General features: G+C 29.4%; 2 protein-coding genes across 16 annotated transcripts; both read right to left on the reverse strand.

The window, feature by feature from the left end:
• Positions 1 to 739: 739 nt before the first annotated feature.
• On the reverse strand, positions 740 to 6,105 carry LOC137829250 (nuclear transcription factor Y subunit A-1). 10 transcript variants are annotated; one of them, XM_068636070.2, is made up of 8 exons: positions 5,779 to 6,105; positions 5,426 to 5,514; positions 5,041 to 5,202; positions 4,194 to 4,309; positions 3,870 to 3,938; positions 2,802 to 2,966; positions 1,374 to 1,736; positions 740 to 1,037 (listed from the first exon to the last, which is right to left on the reverse strand). In XM_068636070.2, exons 3-7 carry the CDS (start codon positions 5,183 to 5,185, stop codon positions 1,404 to 1,406), a joined length of 828 nt encoding a protein of 275 aa, XP_068492171.1. In that variant the 5' UTR covers positions 5,186 to 5,202; positions 5,426 to 5,514; positions 5,779 to 6,105; the 3' UTR covers positions 740 to 1,037; positions 1,374 to 1,403. The 10 variants fall into 10 exon arrangements, with proteins under 10 accessions (XP_068492171.1, XP_068492183.1, XP_068492166.1 ...); XM_068636082.2 differs by having other exon boundaries at positions 1,379 to 1,736; positions 5,779 to 6,084; XM_068636065.2 differs by having other exon boundaries at positions 1,379 to 1,784; positions 5,779 to 6,055.
• A 5,294-nt stretch (positions 6,106 to 11,399) lies between these two features.
• LOC137823679 (folate-sensitive fragile site protein) lies at positions 11,400 to 18,901 on the reverse strand. Of its 6 annotated transcripts, none has more exons than XR_016517509.1 (11): positions 18,750 to 18,901; positions 18,591 to 18,658; positions 17,220 to 17,301; positions 16,542 to 16,625; positions 15,638 to 15,672; positions 14,917 to 14,962; positions 14,294 to 14,352; positions 13,268 to 13,398; positions 13,083 to 13,166; positions 12,937 to 13,001; positions 11,400 to 11,811 (listed from the first exon to the last, which is right to left on the reverse strand). XR_016517509.1 is itself a non-coding variant. In XM_068628908.2 (11 exons), exons 1-11 carry the CDS (start codon positions 18,803 to 18,805, stop codon positions 11,723 to 11,725), a joined length of 741 nt encoding a protein of 246 aa, XP_068485009.1. In that variant the 5' UTR covers positions 18,806 to 18,901; the 3' UTR covers positions 11,400 to 11,722. The 6 variants fall into 6 exon arrangements, 4 of the variants coding, with proteins under 4 accessions (XP_068485009.1, XP_090153600.1, XP_090153599.1 ...); XR_016517508.1 differs by having other exon boundaries at positions 15,633 to 15,672; XM_068628908.2 differs by having other exon boundaries at positions 13,331 to 13,398; positions 15,633 to 15,672.
• Between the last annotated feature and the right edge of the window lie 2,931 nt (positions 18,902 to 21,832).

Genomic DNA, 21,832 nt, shown 5'->3' on the forward strand with positions numbered 1-21,832 from the left:
GAATAAAAAGGATTTTTTTTTCTTTTAAAAAAACAAGTAATACCACAGAAAAGTAATACATAGCTCACTTTAAATTGGACTAAAAATAAAAAATTAAGTACTTAATTTGTGTTAAGAGCCTTAAACACGGTTATAAAGGATTAGAAGGACTGCCATTTATAATTTACATAAAAAAATAATTAATGTTCACAATTTACATTGTAATATTAATTTTTTTTCACATAAATTACATTCATTTTTTTGCCTCACATAAACTACTTCAATAAATAATTAATAAGTGAAATAAATATAATATATTTATAAAAAATATGAAAGTATTTCAATAAAATAAATTCATAAAAAAACATATTTATCATTATTCTTAATTTATACATAAAAATCTTGAATTACACATCTGGCAAGAAAGCAATATAAATTAAACTCAAATTTGACCGAATAAATATCATTAGTAATCTGATTCAGCAAGCCATGGTTTTCTGCTAAAACTTTATTCCTATTCAGCACTTGCCAACAAGATCCAAAAAGGGTGATAATATATTAACACTTACCTGTAAAAACATAAACTTCACATCTTAATAAATTAATATTTTTATTTTATTTTTTACTTTAAATATATTATTATAAACAATGTCAAATGTCAAATGTATGTTATTATTTATTGTTCATAGTATGAACAAAACTTTTCTCATCCAAAATGATGCATGCAAACTTTAAGCATAATAATCTGCAAGACAATATAGGACGAAATAGAGAAAGATTTTAAGGTTTTGTGGAACACATGTCACAAGTGAGTTCACAGTTTAATCAACTGTCACATAGTTTAAAGCATAAAAAAGTTCTGAAACCAAAGTGCTTTTTTTTCTTTTCTTTGTCATCCAATTCACAAATGGACTTGCAAAGAGAAGCAAAAGCAAGGGGAGAGACCAAACAAGGAATAGAGTACACCATGCCACTGCTCTCTCACCACTGAACTGAGCCAAGAATGATTTGCCTTCAATACAGCATCATAAGTTGGATGAGATTAAGCACTTCTTCACCTGCAAAATATGAAACCTCACATCAGACATCAGAGAAATTCAACAAAAGCTTTGTGTACAACAACAAACACATTTTTTCTATAAGCACTTCTGGGAGTGAAAAAAAAAAATGAAATGAGTTTCTCCATAAGCTAAAATTAGCATGCAGAAACTAATGTACAGATATTCAACTTGGTTAAAGATCAAAGTTTCAATTAAATCTTAGTTTTTTTTCCACAAAAGCTTTTAGTTATCATTATGCAACTTACATCTCAGCTGAGACCTCAAGTAAGCATTAAACCTTAGTTTAGTATATATATAAACCTTAGTTTAGTATATAATTTTTTTTTCTGGTACCTAACTGTTGCTGTATGGCAGAGGGAAGTGCTATTTGAAAGCCCCAAGAGGGTCTCTCTCCTTCTTTCCATTGACTTGTGGAAGGTATAGTGCTGTAAGACCATTTTCATTATGGTAGCCATTGTTGAAACTCTGCACTCTGTGCATGTCCTGAACTGTTTTTGATGAGCCTAGATTCTCATTGTTGGAGAGCACATGTAGAGTGTGAAATGAGTTTGTTGAGGGGTTTGCACCACCATTGTTGCCTTTGTCAGAAGTGATGTCAGAACTGTTATTTTCAAGCTTCTTTGTGTTCAGAAAGCGACCACCATTGCCTCTTGCCCTTCTGATGGCGTGTAGGTGCCGGGATTCGTGGAGGTATGGCTGTAAGAAATGAATCAAACACCTATGAGGCCATGACAATGACCAATTCTACAACAATGGCATGAAGTGAGATAAAACTATATGAATACAAAACCTTCACAAAAACCTTATCAGTAACCAGCACTACAAGAAAATCATTAAATAACTATAAATTATTTAGATTCTAAATTTGGTAGTAAAAACTTTGGTAGCTAACTAGATACCAATTAGAAACTATTTGTCAATAATAAAAACTAATTTAGAAACCAATAATTTTTTTAGTCTCTAAAATGGTTTTTAATTTAGTCAATATAACAACTAATTATTTTTTGTCTCTAAAATTAACTTCTATTTAATGATTTTCTTGTAGTGCAGGGTGACATGATGTGAAACTGATACAAAAATCAGATCATTTGGATTCTTATTCTCTAGAAGGAGAAATTCACATACAACTAGAGATCAGTGATAGACACACAAACAGAGCACTCAACTAGACTGCTTGGATTTGAACCCTAATGCTTGTTGCATCATATAGAAACACAGCAGGAAATGGAATTAATATTCCATTGTTTCTTAATCAGATAGCCACAACAATCAGACATAAGCAAAACAACCAAAGAAATCCTGAGAATAGAACAAAAATCATAGAACAACATCAGCAAGTCAACATACAATCCAAGACAAGCTAAACAAAATTTCCTAAATTTATATTGCTACTAAGGTAAAGAGATGATCACTCACAAGAATGAAGTGCAAAAAGTAATAGAAAAGATAAATAAACCCTCCTACCAAGAAAATATTGAACCAATTCAGGGTAAGCTTTTCCTATCCAACATGAACACTGAATGCATAAAAACCTATCCAACATGAAGATTTTCCCCTTAGCTGTCCTAAATAAGTTGAATATGAATCGTATGGTATGTTAATATGACTAATGTGTTGTAATGTCTATTGGATCCCCAGCTGGTGGGTGATAAAAAGCTTGTGTAGGGATTATCTGTATAAGGGTTGGAACATTCCTGAAGCGCCTCATTTTAGTTTATTTATTCTTTGCTGGTAAAAAAAAAAGTTGGATATGAATCATACCTTTCTATTTCTAATTACTTTCTTTTCAAGTTCAGCCTTAGCACGTGATTGTCTTCGCCTCAAAATACCATGATACTGCTTTGCATTGACATAAACAGGCTCCTCTTCCATTTCAAGTGGCAAAGCCATTCTAGCTTGATGCATTCCATACAATGGAGGGTTTATCTAGCATCATACCAATAGCTGTTAGAACTAGCAATAAAGTTGTATTGCATTAACTTGGTTCAACAAGAATATTAGAACTCATAAAAAGTCTCCGGAAAAAGAGTGAAAGGAAAGGGTGGTTGAATTTAAATTTAGATGAAGAAGTAATCTTCACAAAGAACAGAACTAATGGCACATAATCATGAAAAGATGTGCAAATAAGTTTTTTATAAGAAGTTCATACCAAAGTGAAAATGAATTATATTAATTTGCATGCTCAAATTATAAAACTAAAGTAATATATCATTACTTAAATATCTATAAACCATATTCAGAAGAAAAGAAAAGAAAAGAACTAGAGACACACAATCACAAAAAGTCCAAAAAAATATTTCTTTCACTAAAATAATAAATAAGCATATTACTTGTCCTTGCAAGGGCAAAACTAATACTTATTTGCATCAACCTATGATGTTTTATTTATATAAATAAGCTGGTTATACACAGATATAAGTGCACAAAAATATCCACCCCCTAGACACCAACAAAATGTATAAACAAATTCTCCTTCCACTGGAGCAAAGGAGGGTCCATTCTGCTCTGCAGATTTAAGAGACTTTTTTTTTAAAGCTTTCATGTTCGGCATCACTATGTTATTTGACATCTTAGCTATGCTGACACCTCACGTAACAACAATCATTTGCTATCACACGAAATGTATTATTAAAGAAAAATATATAAAAAAATGAGGGGACTAGACCAAAACCCATATGTTAATAAAAACGGCACATAAGTAGACTATACATATTCATAAATAATTCTAAAAACAGACTAGAAGGAAGCCTATTAAAAACAGATTTAAGAGACTTTCAGATGGATGAGATTTTCATAAATACTGTACAGAAAATTGCAAAGTTATTATACCATAACTTGTTGGCCGTAAGTAGTCAACATCTGACCATACTGTGCATCTAAATAAGGAGATGTTAAAACCTGCATCACATATTGAGAAAGCTTATAATCTTAACTTTTACATCCCTAACAAAAATTACATATGGGAGAGATTAGGGAGCTATAACCATAAATTAAAGGTTCATGCAGTGTGTGACAGAAGTTCTCTGCCTAAATATCTTACAAAAAGTAATTTTAAAGGCCTTCCAACTGAGTAAGCCGATTTATAAGGTTGAGTTAGGTTTAAAGTCCATTTTTTGTCAAACATGAAAGCATTATATAGAAAAAAGGTCTTACAACTGAGTGACCAACAAATTCCGTGTGGGGATTGGGAGCAAGGTGTTTGTCCATGGTAAATGGAATTGAAGACATGTCATGTTTGATGTTTTGGTACTCTTTAGCAGCACATCCACCTGAGCCAACAAAGAACTTATCAGTATAGATTATATTCATGTATAATGCAGATGCATGTGGAGAGAAGGATTAAGGTGAACTCTTAATTTACCAATTAGAAGTCATTATTTGAAACACAATTTCCTCATTTTTTTAACACAATTAGAATTTTGTCAGTGAATTTCCCTTAAAAGAGTAATTGTTGTGTGCATGGAAGTTTCTCTTCCCTTAAAGTTATTAGAACTAACCCCTGATTTCAAAGACATGAAAGTCATTTGCTAACAACAACAAAAGAAGTTAAAGTGCTATCCAAAGCAAGAAAGGGGATCTCAATCAATTGAATCCCAATGCCAATTTGGTTAAAAAACCTCTTTCATCCCTTGGATCACTCAATTACCTCATAGATGGTGGAAAATTAACACTAGCATTGGTTACTCCAAAATAGGTGTATGTGGGACCTAACACATCCCCTTATGCCAAGACTGTCAACTAGTGCACGAGATTAGATATTTATGAGTCTGGCAAACTTTCGTTAAGATAGATTTTGAATAACTCTGATAACATATTAAGAAGTACACTTTAAGCCTAATTCAACTTTACAAAATCGGTTTGTAATGTGAAGTTTACACCCACTCATATACTATAGATTGGCCTCATTCTAGTAGATGTGGTGGGATCTCCAACAAGAAGTAACAAGGTAACATTATTATCAAGCACAAGTCTTATAAGATGACAGCCAAAATAATGGCACCTGTCTTATCAGTTCCAGGGACTGAAGAAGAACCATTTAACTGATCAGCTGAAGATGATTTGGAGGCATTTTCCCCAACTGCGCGCCACCAAGGATGAAACTGAATCTGCTCATGCCAATCATCAGTGTCAGGTTTTCCTGGCATCTTAGAACAACTTTTTCCTGGAACCACACAGAGATACAACCAAACTCAAAAACCATGGAAGCACAAGAACATAATCAAATTGAAAAAGCTTGCTATAAAAGATGGAAAGATGCTCAGGATCAGATAAATCTCAATCTGTTAACTCCATTACAAAGCTGGAAAAGGTTAATGATGCTGAGACTAAATTGCATGCTGTGAGAATGAATCTATAACAGAAATAAAACAATTTTCAAGATTTACCCTTCACTCAAAATCCCAGAAAGACTTGAGCTTTATCAGGTTCTGTTGTTGTTCTTCAGTAGGGATTGTTGCTAGCATGGAATCCTATACTGTAAAAAAAACAAAAGTAATGCTATTCACTACCCTCTTTCATTGAAAACTCAAAATTTCTTTTCCCATGTTTTCTTCCCAACCTAACTCACATGCTGAAAACAAAATTTTCCAAACAATTATCATGAAGAAAAAGAAAACAAACAAAGAAACAAACAAAGCAGAGAAATAAATACCCTTAAGAAAGTTAAAGTCAAATTGGAACAAAAAACCAGAGATGCTGTGATTTAAGAGATAAAGGCAGGAACTTCAGAGGAACTTACTATGAAAAGCTTTGGTTTTCAGAATCCCAATTGCATCTAGTCTGCAACCTCATGAGAGACAACAGAACATGATGCAGTGATGAAAATAAGAATTAACTTTTAGGAAATAAATAAATAATGTTTTGTTGTTGTCTAAGATGAAAATGTAAGAAATATATTTAATTTCTACTTCACGCAAAGGTCTTTGTCAGTGTCTGATGTCTCCCCTTTGGAAGAAAACAAGAGAAAATGTAATGAAATGTGAAACCTGCTTCACCTAATTACTTGAGTGCAATGTAAGAACAATGATGTGTTGACAAAAATGGCACCTTTTATCAATTATAGAATGAGACTTAAGAAGAAACATTGTTGAAAAGTATATCTAGCTTCATCTTCATGTTACCTAGCTCAATATGGAATAATATTTTCAATTTTCATGTTTTACTTTTAGTTCAAAACACCTAAGCATTATACAAGTATAAAAAGTTTTACATTTTTTTTATAAAGTTTTCATATGTTAGGTGTTATAATGTAATTTGAACTCTTAACTATGCTAATAAAAAATTTAAAAGCAAACTATATTATATCAATAAAATAAAATGATTATATATATATGTAAAAAAAGTTTTACATTCTTAGCTAATAGAAATCCTATATAAAAACAATTAAAAAAAATCAATATGAGAAATAACATTGTTTATACTTTGGTTAGGAGCAAGTTTTTCGTTTACTTTGGGGATAAAATAATAAAATAAAAAATTGATGAAAAGAAAAGTTATGAAGTAATATTAAAATATATAATAATTAAAGTCTGACCTAACTGTGACACCTGTATATATTCCACAACGTGCATGCCCCCACCACGAAGACCCATCCACGTGTCTCCTTCTACATACTAAATTCAATTAATATTAGGTCATTGTCATTATTTGGGATTTTTTTCTCTCAAAAAGAGTATAATTTTGTACACTCACTTATTATGGAAATGGACAAATTTCTAAAATATTATTAAGATTAGTATATAGAGTTATCGTCACGGTTTTATTGTAAAATAGTTGTGTCATACGTTAATAAATCGTGTTATAATGTTGAAAATTTCACGTTGGATTAGAAATTATAATATTTTATGAAATTATAATATTTTATAATATATAAATTGATATAAATTTAATTTTGTAAATTTTGATTTTATAATTTAGAGTCTATTTTAGTGAGTGTTGGTTGAATTTATCATATCGAATCGGATAACTCATAATATATAGTTTCACACACGAGTTAATATTCTAAGCGTGACAGAGTGTGTTGGATATTCGCTTCTTAAAAAATTAAGTTAGACTTAAAGTCCACTTTTTATTAAAATCATATTACAATGTTATAGTTATATTTTTATATGAATAAAATATATTAAGATTATCTAACTTTATTCATTTCAATAAATAATCTTTTAAGAGCATTTTTCTATATTGATAAAAACATTATAAATTATATCACTTTAGAAAAAAAAATCATTATATAATTTAATTCCATATTTTATCATTAAACTAGTACCATTAATGAACTTTACTAGTTAAATTTTTTTCTTACATATCTTATACACATTTTATCAATTTATGTGAAATGTGTAACATAATATTAACGTGTGTTCTTAGTAGTAAGATGACTAGAAGAAGATTACAATAAAATTTAAATAATTAAGTTTTTTAAGATGATATCACAAAATTTTATGTTATTTAAAAATATAACTAAATTTGTTTCGATTTGAAGTTCAGGAGACAACATCATTATAGTCAATCATCGTATTTGAAATATTATCCACTTTAAAAACTGGTATTGCTAGGACTAATGTTCCGTGGATGTTTCGGAATCGATGAAATACTTTCTTAATTTTTGTAAGACAATCAGGTTTAGGATTACTCATATTTTTCGTGAAGGGAATGCGTGTGCTGATAAGTTGGCTAATTTAAGATTTATTCATAGAGAATCATTTCATTAGTATAATAGACTCCCAGCTAGTATGTTCTTAGAATTCTTTATGAATAGGTATAATCTACCTATGTATCGTTTTTGTTAACATATGGGTTTTGGTCTAGTCTTCCCATATTTTTATTTTTTTTTCTTTTTTTTAATAATTTTTTTTTTCATGTGATGACAAATGATTGTTGTTACTTGAGGTGTCAAGTTGCATAGTGATGCCTAACATGAATTTTTTTTTTATAAAAAACCGGTACTTCGTCACGATTCTGTTCTTAAAAGACACCTAAGTGAGTTAAGAGAGAAATATATATTTAAACTGTAATTCACCTCAACTTCTGAGTCAACTTCTGAGTCAACTTCTGAGTAATGTGAGAGTATATTAAACGTACCGAAATAAAATTATTGTATAAATGATGAAATTTCATGCATCACGTGAAGCATAGAGAAATTAAAAATAGCATGATTATCTGAACAGGTTGTATGAAGAGTGAGCCATGTTAATGGGAACTAACTGCAGTTGGCATGACAGAGTTTGCAAGATGGAATCTGTGATTAAGAATTTTGTTCTGTTTTGTGGCAAAATGACAAAGGAAACGTGGCACCATCTCAAACACTCTTAGCTCACTCACTCACAAAACCTAAAATTCTATATTTTTTATATTAAAAACCTTTATGACACTACACTTTTTCATTATTTTTTAAGATTATCTTTACATTGTACATAATTGATCTAAAATAAAGACCAAAGAATCTGTTTATATTAAAGTAAAATGTTGCTGAAATTAGCATCTATATTTTGTTTCTTATAAAAAGAAATGTGTGAGCTTGGTTTGGGTCCTCTTCAAAACAAAGAGTTTTTGTTTTATTAACAAGAAATAAAATAAATAAATAAAATAGTTTAGGAACATCTCAATCTGTATATAAAAAAAAAAACCATTGATGAAAAAAAGGTTATCCTTTCTAAATAAACAAAATACAAAAAAATATTACAAAATATAATGGTGGAAATAGAAAATAGCAAAAATAGTGTGATTAACATAACAGAGAGATAAATAAAGAAAAAGAGAAATTAAAAAATTATTAAATAAAACTTTCAAATACCATTTTCTCTTGCTAAACTATTATTCTTACTGTTTTGCGACAGCATACATATTAAAAGTAAAATCCACTTATATATTATTATTTAATTATATTTTTAATTGATGAGATATTTTGTTGATAAAATTTAATATTATTTCAAAAAATAAAATTTAAATTTAGTTTAATCTAGAGTATATATTTATTGAGAACCACATGCAATTCATGAATTTTTATTAATACAGTTAAAAATATACTTTTATAAATAATTTGTTACTAATTTAAATGGAAAAATTAATTAATTTAAGATGAACTAATATTTTGATTTTTAAAATTATGAATAACTGATATGAAATAAATTGAAATTAATTTTTAAAAGGCCGCGTACTTCTTTTTATATTATATTTTTATATACACGTATTTTGAAATTTTTAATAACACATCAAAATCTTTAAACTTTATTTGCTCTTCATTTGTGAAATATCCACTGTAAAATTTGTCTAAATTTTTTATTTAATAAAATTATCTAATATCGTAATTATTATATAATCTTTCCTGTCACTCTTTCGCTGGCTTTTTAAAAATATAATAGAAACTAATATGATAAAAAATAATACTTCTTTATAATGTGGAATATTATTTTTGGTATGTAAAGTAAAATAAAACACTTAAATCATAATAAAATTGTTTGAAAGTAGTGATATAATATAAAATTTAAATTTAAATTTGAGGAATGCAGAAAAGTTTTATACGTGAGTAAATAACCACGACTTAGATTAGTGATACTATTTTTATTGACTAGAAAGGATGTAAAATAGTGATGTATTTTATAATTAAAATGCCAAAATTTAAAATACTATAATTGTTATTTTTTAAGGTAACTTGTTTTGTCCTTATCCTCAAGAGCAGAAAATGTTAGAACATACGACACTCTTAATATAACGCAATATGCGACAAAATGGCACACGCTACATTATATAAATTTTCTTTCTTTTTATTCAATTAAACTTTTTTTAATGTGAATTTGTTTGGTTAGGTGAGGCTTAATAATTTAGGGGTGTTTATTGGATTATATTTTATTTATTATTTAATTAAATATGATCCAAACTCAAACTAACTTATATATATATTCTCTTTCTCTTTTCATGTTTTTAGTTTTTTCTTTCTTTCTTATTACACAACTTTTTTTTATTAAAGGTGCAACAAATGTTCTCTATTTATAGGATATGTTCTAATCATTATTTATGTTTTTTTTAATAATTTAGTTTGAAATTCAATTAGATTAATAACTAGTTTTAGTGAAAGGTGTGACACAATTGAAAACTGAGATGTCATGATGAAATTATGAGAAATAGAAGTCAATTTAATTTTATATTATCAAAATAATTAAATGAATGGAGATATTTTCATTTTTTAAGTTTATCTCTTATTTTTAAAGAATAAGTCATTTTTACTTCTTCACATACTTCACATACTTGAATAAATCATCCAATATTTTGCAACTATACTCTATAGTATTTAGATCTACATATAGTGTTTCCTTGATTATCTAATATTTTATTGAGATCATTTAATATTTTATCGACATTTTACAATGTTTCACTCTCTAATCTAAGATTGACCATTCTGATTAGACTTTATAATAATTTGGGATTAGACTTTATAAGTCTAATTAAATTTAATAGTGTAATACATGTTAAACTTATTACCAGTCAGCTATAGATGCTAATGTTTATTGTTTTATTTTATGATTGAAACTCATGGACCCTTTTTTTTAGATTTGTATGTTTTTTTTTTTAGATTTGTATAAGTTTGTGACAAAGTTTAGTAAAAATTTATACAGTCATACAACAAACTAACTAATCCTTCATTTCCTTGGTATTGGATATAATCTTTTAAACTCTTTTATAAACTTATTATATATTTATGTGATAAACAGTGCTGAAGAGGGAAATGAAGAAAACATTCTTTAGGTGTTTGCTTTTCACTGAAAAAATAGCTATAACAATGAAAAACACAACAGGTGCAATGGTGCATGCGTTTCCAAGTTGTCCATTATATTTGGTAAAACGAGTTCAGGGTCATGACAGATCATTCTGCTAACAGCTTCTTCGAGCAGTTCTATACGTTTTTGTGCCACCCTCGTACAAAATATGAAAAATACCTTTTTATTCTTCTTGTATCACTATCATACCTTTTTATTCTTCTTGTATCACTATCGAAGATTTATAAAATCCAGAAGCAATTTTAAAAAATTATATATATTTTGGATTACATAATCCAAAAACTAAAAGTGTTATTCCAGATTACATAATCTGGAAATAGCTTCCGGATTACGTAATCCATAAGCTAATCTCACACTAAAAAAGACTTTCAGATTATATAATCTAAAAACTAATCACACATCGGAAAAAGGCTTCCAAATTACGTAATCCATAAACTAATCTTATATAGGAAAAACTATTCGATTATGTAATCCAGAAACTAATCATGCATCTGAAAAAAGGCTACCGGATTACATAATCAAAAGTTAATTATGAATCTGGAAAAAAATTTCTGGATTACATAATCAAGAATATTACATAAGGACATTTTTGGAATACAAAAATTTATGGGGGGGTGGTACTATGCAATTTTCATTATTCAGACACAACACTATACACATACAACCTGTACAGAATACAGACTCGCCAAGTATGTCAAATAACTATAGTCTGCATAAATGGAAATCATTTTTCAGGGTACAAGAGGATGAACAATTTCGTTGAAAGCATTCAAGATCACCTTGTTCCTATATTTCAGACAGAAATCTACTACCAGATCATCCACTTGCCTCCATCGCTGCCTGTTATTTTTCTGTTTGCCCAGCTTTGGTTCACAGAAGCACTTAGGAGTGACAGTCAATCAGCCAAAATCAAGGAAACATGCCCTCAAGAAACTCATCTAAGTTATCATCATCATCATCAATATTATGATTACTAGACGAAGTCAGAGCCTTTTTCCCTGTAATACATGGTCAAGAAAGTTTAAGTTTGTAACATACAACTAAATTTAAGGACAAGATTTCTGAAACATATAAAGGATTTGCAAACATTTAGATGGAGCAATAGAGAAGCAAGTCAAGCAGTCAGTGAGTTTTCATTCATCATGCTTAAACACAGATAGAACCAAATTTCCCTAGAATCGCCATTCAAATCAGAGATATGTATGTTTTAATTTGACCCATTATTTCGAGTCATCTTTTTATCCTGTTACAACAACGTGTCATGTCATATTGTAGTGATCAGTAACTAGTCCCAATGTTTTTCATTTCCAGAAAAAGGCTTTTAAACAGTTTTATAATCAAGCTGCTCATTAGACATGTCTTAATTTACAACAAGATTAGGTATAACAAGTTGAACAAACTTTGAAAAAGAGGCTAATACGATGACCAAAGATTAGGCAGATATTCTTGTAAGAGTAGAAGCTACAATACAATAACCTCAGATCCCCATACATTTTGAAAGCTTTGCAAATCCCCTCAACATCATACAGTGTCCCTTTCAAGTACAATTCAATCGCATTTTAAGAAAATAGGATGGAAAATGAATCATTACAAAACCAAACAATCCTACTAAGATATGAAATGCATTGTCCCACTTCGTTAAATGAATTAGAGCATCAAGCATAACAATTGGTGCATCACACATTCAGAATGAATCGACGGGAATGGAATGTGTTAGGGCCACAGATGCAAAGACCCAATTGAGACGGGGGCATTTACAGGTGCAACCAAATCAGGGGCATAAGATTTGGCAAGTATATTGAAGAAGGGGTGGGAAGGAAATCTATGGGCTGAGAGAACCTATCACATTTAATGAGTATAACAAGGTAGTGGCAAGAGAAGGAAAGAGGCTTGGCATTATATTCTTTCTCTTTTGGTTGAAAGATGAGCACAGGTGCTTTACACCCTGAAGGAACTGAACTCTGGGATACTTGGGGGAAAACTCTTTAATCTTTCTCATACAAATGATAAATTATCCAGGTCGATTCTTCACCATTAATAAATGATAACATTGAAAATACAAAGATTTTCATGCGATTATGTAAAACTGACAATAAGCTTATAAAGGCAGTTCAACTTCAAACCTTTTCTCCTTCTCTCTTTGCTTTCTTGGTAGTCATCTACATCATCATCACTCTTTGAACGGTTCCTATAAATTAAAGGACTTAATCTTCATGTCTTCTAGCCAAAAAAGTGGGAAAAATAAGATGATTAAGAGCATTGTTCTTACCTCTTTCGTCTATCTTGATCTTGTTGTATTTTTTCTGAGTGCTCCTTTTCTTTCTGCCTCTTGTAGTTGAGTTTGCATGCACATCTATTAAAAATAACCAAGAAAAAAATGAAAAACAGTTGATTTTTCCACAACCTTCAATGAGAAAAAAGTCACACAAAGCCCTTAATAGCACAAGTACTAACATTCAGTATCGAAGAAAAACAATGGCATATACACAAAACCAGCATTGGCACATACTGACTCACCGCTCACATGTTACCAATTTAACTAGGGCTTGTTTGTCTTCTCCAGCTTCAAAGTAACAAAAGTTCACCTGTAATATGAAGCAAATAGAATAAAGGAGTGGGAACACGTAATGAGATATTCACAAATTAATCTCCTTGGCCCTCAAACACAAACAAAGCTGCCGATAATAGAATAACCAACAAAGAAGTGTGTTGAGAGAGAGAAAATATAAGCATACGCAGAAAAACACATGTCTCAACAATACCAATGGATTCAACATTTATACTTATAGAATGTATGCAATAAATCAAACATATAATATTCATAATTAGAGCCGCATTAATAACACACTATTATTCGTTGAAATTTATTAAGAATCACAAAATTATAAGTGGAACTAATGAAATTGGGAGCAGGACCCACATAATTTAATTATTTCCAGTTAATTTCAACCAATAAAATAATGTATTGGAAAGTGTGTATTAGTGTTTCTCTTTCAAGTTATTATATTAACATGATACACTGAACTAGCCATGACGTTGAAAAATGCATGTTTCGACTATACCAATGGATTCAACATTAATATTCATATAATAAAGCAAACATATATTATTCATAATTAGAAGAGTGTTAAGAACATATTTCTTTCACGCTATCATTGGTTGAAATTTATTAGAATCACAATTGTAAGTTGAAATTTAGAAATTGGGAACAGAACCCACATAAATTTCAATCAATAATAAAGAGTTTATTTGAGATTGTGCTATTAGTGTTTCTCTTTCTAATTATATATTACCATTATAAAATGAACCGAAACACTTATACTGAAACTAAATATATTAAACATAACACTTTCCAAAAAGAAGACAAAAATAAAATAACAAATCCTTTACCTACTAGTAGGTAGGATCAATTGATGCAATTAGAGTACCCAAAGCCAATTGTTTAGTTATCAGAATTAGTTATCAGAATAAAATGCTTACCTCATAGCTTGCTAAACCATCTTTCTCATTGCAATGCTTGTTACCACATATGAACTGGCCTGCAAAGTTGCATAACTAATCAATTTAAAGATAGAGAAGGATTCCAAACAGAACAAATGATAAAAAACTACTTTTTTCTCACTCTATAGCGGACAAAGTTTGAAACCTGGTTTAGTAAAAAACATTGCCCCTTGACTTGGGTAACTTTTTATCTTGCACTTGGTCTATTTTTAAAATCAAATTGTAACTCCTTTGTGATGTTCTGTTCCTCTATAAAATACCATTTAAGATGTGTGTCCGAGCTTCAAAGACTTGGACACCCCATAATACCCAAGTTCCTATCAAATTGCTGGCAAGAGAAACTCGTCGATTAAAAATTAATGTCTAATTGATTTAAGTTTAATCTAGTTTCACTTTACCTAAAATCAAATCTAGTTGCAAATCTAGTTTTTAGAAAATCACTGTAGAAAAACTTATACAATAAGTAGTATGGGATGTTTGATGAAGTATTTAAGTGTTTGGTTATTCCCCCTTAATAACTAGCTTTTGGAGGTGAGTTCCGCTAGTGTTTGGGTACTTATGAAATTGGTATTAATACTAGCCAGTGAAAGAATTTTTAATACCTTTGCCAGACATGACTTCCTTCTCTGTCCTCCACCTGAGACCAATCTAATAAGAAAAATGCAATTTATCAGCACAAAATTAATGATGCACTCTACTTAAAATGTGTTTCTAGACTTCATAAAACCCCTCCATCACCAACATCCCACCAAAAAGATATGAAGAAAACACCTCTTCTTTGCCTCAAAACTTTAAGCAGTTTTACTTTACAAAATAATAATGCAAAATAACTTTTGATATTTAAAAAAAAAGGATTACAATATTTTTTAATAGGAATCTAAGAATATAGTTGAGACAGTAAGATAAGATATAAGGCATAATGATGACTACTGACTAGTGGCAGCTCGCCAACGTGTTTAGGCAAAAAGGTTGAGAAATAGGTCAAAAATCCGTGCACATAGGTACCAGGGTGATTTACCAAAACTAAATTAATATGATTAAACCATTATTTTGAATGTCCAAAGAGAAAGGGTCAGCATCATTCAAGCCCTCAATAGATTGAATCCTTCTGTACACTTTGCTACATCTGGAAAAATGCAGAATGGCAATATTAAATTTCAGGAAGTAAACTGGTGCCAAAAAATTGTCAGGGGGCTCAATTGATACTGACCATATCTCTTGAAGACCAAACTAGAGTTTCAGTCATAAGAATAAGCACAAAAGATTGCAAAATTTAGCAATCCACAAAGATATATTCTAAAAGTAATGAATAATTTACCTTACCGCTCTTGTACTGTGACATGTCAGCTAGGCAGTATCTTGAAAGGATTAAGGTACAAGCAAACAAGTATAAAAAAATTCAATAGCAGTAAAATTAGTTGATTAATGCAAAGTTGCAAACCATGAAAAAAAAAATAAACAATATTTTCCCATCAACAAACTCCAGGGCAAAACTACTTTTAGGTAAATATGAGAAATTAAGTCAGCAAAGATTTATCAAATACAGATTCACAAATGCCTGGTATATGAGGTACCAAGTAAAAAAGATCCAAGTTGATAAGGCAATAGAGAGATAAATCATTGAGAAACAAAAGGATGGAGTGCTCTATAGAGTGGCCCTAATAAGTTCACATTCCAAAAGGCAATGTTTTGTAGTTATGGAAGGACAGATCATATATGTAATTAATGATGGTATTTTCTTAGTCTTGTTTGCCATGGTGCCATCAGAAAGAGATTGCAGATTTAGTTCAATTATTTAGGGGAAAAAACGAAAAGGAAAGAAATTTACTCAAGAGAATGAAAATATCGAGATTTAATTATACAGACAAAATGCAGGTAAGTACTTAGGCTCCACTACACAACTATCATTCTCATATCAGTATGTGTCAGAAGCAATTTCAATCATAACTTCCTATTCCTTCTATATAAGCTATTTTATATAAAATGCTTTATGGAAAAGAACCAGGTTGGGTAAATTGGATGCAAAATCTAATCTATAGAAATCTCTAAATATCTTACATGTGCTTTGTTCTCTTACTTCTGCATTGTCCGCATTCAAAAACCAACTAATTTAATTAAACTTAAAATCTAAACCAAATGCTAATATTACATAAATAAATAAAAGAAACCATCACTCATACTGTATAAATAGTACTACTAAAATAATGAACATGTTTGAAAAGGATACTCCTTAAAAAGCTTGTCATAATAACGCTTGACTAGCCTTTGTTCCCACGATGGATTCATATCATCTTCCTCTGACCGGATGAATCTTGCAATATTTGGATTAGCAACATTAAAATTCTGACACAGAAATAAACAAATTGAGAGAAGAGATGATAATGCAGGAAGCTAAAATTTGTTCCAAATAATAAAAAAGAAATTCATTTTCACAAGGAAAACTTCAAAAGTATCTTATGTAGGGGAAAAAATTCGTATTCACAATAGTTTCAATGGAGTTGAACACGCCTGAAATGACAGAAACCCATTGTGCCATTGCTAGGAAAAGGCTGATTTCATACGAGTGTCAAACATAAGTAAGGCCTCCAGTACTCCACTGATCATGATTTCACTCACATTATCACATAGCTAGGTCAAACCACAAGTTTTAGAAAAACACATGGAAATGTGGTAGATCCTATCATAAAAAAACTTGTGAATAAGGGGGATAGCCACTAAATGTGAAAAAGGAGAGTAAGGAAAATAATTGAAATTTAACAGGGAAAAAAATAAGGAGGGAAGGCTCAATTGTTATGTTAGAACAAGAAAAGAAAAACTATAGCAAGGCAATAGTTTCAAGGAATATAAAAAAAGAAAAGAAATTCCCACCAGCTTTAGCTTAGATAAGGCAATATAACAAGCTTACCTGTATCCTTCTCTTAGTGTATCTTGATCTGTTTTAATAGGCAACTTTAAGTTTGAAGGTCGTTCTTTTCCATAAAAATTAACTGTAGTCACAAAAAGAGAAAATCTAAGAAGAAATTCTGGATAGGAAAGAATACAGTTAAACCAAAGAAAAAATACTAAGCTGAAATTTCACTGAAAACTGAAGTATAACCTAGATGGTAAATAACTACAAGCAGATAAATAGAAAATAACTTCAGTAAACTACTGCAAATAATAACATCCATCAGGGCAACAATGGCAACAGCAACAGCAACAGCAATAAAATAAGCCCTAATCTCACTAGTTTGGGGTTAGCTACACCAATTAAACAATGTCATTGTAGTTTTCTAGAAAATTAAATTACCCAAAAGGCCATTCGGATGAAGGTATCCTTTTATTGGTCACTTATCGCTCCATCAAACTTCCAACAGGTCACAGGAAACACAAACAAAAGAAAGCTGCTAACACATTCTGATTATTACCAACACAAGGAACAAAAAGGAAGAATACAAAAAAACTTGTATATAGACTCTACACCGCTTCTCTTTTTGCTCTGAATTAGCAAAACTTGCTAGTAATAAAAGAAAAATCAGTGGTAACAGTAAAGATGGGTAGTTTTAAAGATACAGATCCTGTGAATTGACCAAGGTATTGTTGCAAGGTGCATATTGTTAATATATTAGCACATTCATGATTTCTTATGCATGTGTGTCGTAACAAGTATATCAACAGACGATTTTCTCATCAACAATCAAGATTAATTTGCTCACATTTCACTTTAGAGAAGTGAGATCCATATTCAAATACAAGTGTGAGGATGATTGTAGCCTCCTTCCAACTCGGTGGAGGAAACTGTTCATCATCCATTCGCTGTAGGACATATTATAATGAACCAACCAAATAAACAACTATAAATTTGTTCAGTTCCTTACAGTCCATCAACCCTAGACAAAACCATTGTAATCACGACACAGAAAATTCTTCGAAAGAACTTCAATTTTATTTTTAAGAGAGATGTAATATAAGTACTAAATAATAAATTACTATAGCTTTTATAACATAATTGAACATATGTAAGGATGACTGTAGCCTCCTTTCATCTCAGTGGAGGAAACTGTTCATCACCCATTTGCTATAGGACATTATTATAAGGAACCAGACACATCAACAGCCATAAATTTGTTCAGATCCTTGTTGTCCATCAACCCTAAACAAAACTACATTTGTTATACAACACCAAAGGAGCATTTATCACGAAACAGGAAATTTTTCAAACGAACTTCATTTAGTAAAAAAAAAAATACTGGTAATAATAATAAAATTATTGAAGATTTTGCTGCAGAAACATTACCGTAGTCGTTGATGAATTTTTTGTGACGATCGTATGCATTGAGGCCTCGAATGTGCCACTGATACTGCCTGCGATTCCGATTAGGTTAACGTCGGGTTTATCAAAATAGAATTCGATTGAAATTGAAGAAAATATTTGGAAAAAAAAAACAGTGCTCACTGTTTTCTCTCTTCTTTGTCGAAAATGGTGGATTTGAGAGACCCAAAGGATGCCATGGTTGTGACAACAAGCAAAACGAAGCAAAGCAAAACGAACACAAAACAACCCTGAAACTGGGTTCGTCACTTCTTTAGCCCTTAACTCTAACCTTCTTTTTAATCTATTAATATATATATATATATGTAATTAATAAACACTAGATATAAAATGTCATAACTATACATATATCTAAACATATTGAAATTTTTATATTTTTGATATGGATGTATATAGATTAAAATTATTATATCTTTGATATGGAGGTATCTAAAAAGTATAATAATAAACTCGTCCTTAGTTCGGATTGTAGGTTGTAACTTGTTCGTATGAGGTCGGAATCGTTAGTAATTGACGATCAGTCATACAATAGTGAATTTGTTTCGGGGTCTTCTGCACACCACCGTCACATTTTGGGAGTTGGTCATGTCCGAAGTTGTTACACTTAACCGCACAGAGGGGGATGTCGAAGGCAGGGTTAGTGACTCGAGTGAAGTCATATAACAATGTATGTAATCGTACTAGAAGGTGTGGTTGAATCACTTCCTTTTCAGGAAAGCTCATGCTTGTTGGATAGTTTGACACTGCTTCACACAAAAAAAAAAAACGAGTTATGTCTGAATCAAATTTAGAGATGAAAGTCTTCTTTCGTTTCTTACGGGTGAAGTAAAACTAAACTTATAAGCTTATTATCTTAGGTCATAACAAGTTGATAAGAGGTATATAATGTATATGATAGAAATAAAATAATAATTTGATGTAATTGTTGATAGGAAAACATAACATATAACTTATGAAGTAAGTAATTATATGGAGTTTATTTTTCAAATTTAATTATATATAAATAATAGGTATGTGTATTCAAATATTTCATTATCTTCCTAATATATGATAAAACAACTTTTTTTTCTTCTAAATAACTCTTTAACATAGAAAGGTATTGTAAATTATGATTATAGAAAAAAATATTAATATAATTATGTTCCTTGTTGACATATTTATATAATTTAGTCTTCCATGTGAGTAATAAATAAATGAAGAAAAGAGAATAAGTAAAATTAGAAAGTGTAAAGTAAAGGTGATTTAAAAAATGTAGTTGGAAATAAAAGAACATTGCATGTTTTTCATTCAATGTATTTCAAATAAACCACATTTCACTAACCAACCATTTTTTTTTCATTCACATGCTAAAACTTTATAACTACCACTAATTTTTGTTTGTTGTGTTCTATTAAAACCAAAATTTCATAAATAAAAAAAAACAAATAGCAGAAAAATAAAACGAAAATTATTTCAATGAAATTAATAGGAGAAAAATCTATCAACCTTCTATTTTTCTTCTTTTTTACTACTCCTTCTCCCTTTTTCTCTTGTTTGTTCCTTTTTCTTTTCTACTTCAGTTTTCTTTTATTTTAGGTGAAAACTAGGGTAAACAAATCAGTTGGACCCTGGTATTATATATATTTTATTTAAAAAAAAGAATAAAAAAATAGATAATAAAAAACCTAACTGTATATTTGTATATTGTTAAAATATTTTGAATTTTTATTAAAATTAAACTAGCATATTATTTTATTATTTTTTGTAAGGAAATATTTCCACCCAAAGATTTATATTTTTCTAATTTTATCTCCCTCTTTTTCTTATGTTAATTCTATTTGTATTTTTTAATTTATATTATTTTTAAAAATAAAAAATATCTAAAATTAATGATCTTTTATTCAATTTTTAATTTTTTTTAACTAATATATTGGGTGCTCACAATAGTTTGAGGAGTTGTTATGGATGCATATGCATTTTTGATGAATTGTGCAAACTGTGATGTGTGGATAAAGTGAAAATCAATAAAACTCAATAAAATTAAGCAAATAGATTTGTTACGTCTATCAAGCATAACACATCATATTTTACACAAAACATTCATATACTTCATTTGTAGTACAATAAAATAGGAAAAATAATTTAATATAAAAATTATAATTACTTAGTTTTATTTAAACTCCATTAATAATTTATGTAATTTTTTATTTTTTATTTATAAAAGTTTTCATGTTAGGCATCACTATGTAACTTGACATGTGAGTTAGGCTGACACTTCAAGTAACAACAATCATCTGTCATCACATGAAAAAAATATTATTAAGAAAAAAAAATACAAAAATATGGGGACTATACAAAAACTTACATGTTAACAAAAACGATACATATGTAGACTATACCTATTCATAAAAAATTATAAGACCAGACTAGATGGAAGTCTATTATACCAATGAAATATTATCTATGAATGAATCCTAAATTAGCCAACTTATGAACACATGCATTCCCCTAAACCTGATTGTCCCACAGAAATTAAATAATTTTTGTAATTGAATACGTGTTGTGTGTTTGATTTTAAGAATATATATATATATATATATATATATATATATATATATTACTAAAAAGAAAAACGAACATTAATATACAACTTTAATCTAATAATATTTTATTTAAAAAATATATTTAATTATTTGTTAAATTTTTAATTAATTTATTAATATCTTTAATTAAATACATTAAACTAATTATTAAGTTATTCCATTAAGTTAGAATAGTATTATACTTACATTCTTCAAATTCTAAGGATAAGGCACTCTAAGTTGAAAAATACGAATTCAATAGATGAAATTGTGGAGTTTTCCTTTGTCTTACCTAACCCATCCACTTTATCTTATTTAATTAAAATATAATTTTTTAAAATAAAGTTTTAATTCCTTCGTGATAAAGTCTAACGTACACATAACGTAACATAGTCAAAAACCAAAGTATACTTTTTCTTCTTACAAGAAACTTACACTTTCACTTTGGATAAAAAAAATAATTTAAATGTTCACATTTAAAAAAATCTGTCACTTCAACTAAATTTCTATATTTTTTTATTTAAGGTAGATTAAAAAATTAAAGCAAAATTTAAAAGTTTAAAAATTTAGAATAAAAATATATTATAAAAAATTATTAAATAATAACCGGACATCAAAATTAATTAATTACTATATTAACTAAAT

The sequence above is a fragment of the Phaseolus vulgaris genome, chromosome 11 (genome assembly GCF_051622355.1).
Source record: "Phaseolus vulgaris cultivar YP4 chromosome 11, ASM5162235v1, whole genome shotgun sequence".
NCBI classification, from domain to species: Eukaryota; Viridiplantae; Streptophyta; class Magnoliopsida; order Fabales; family Fabaceae; genus Phaseolus; species Phaseolus vulgaris.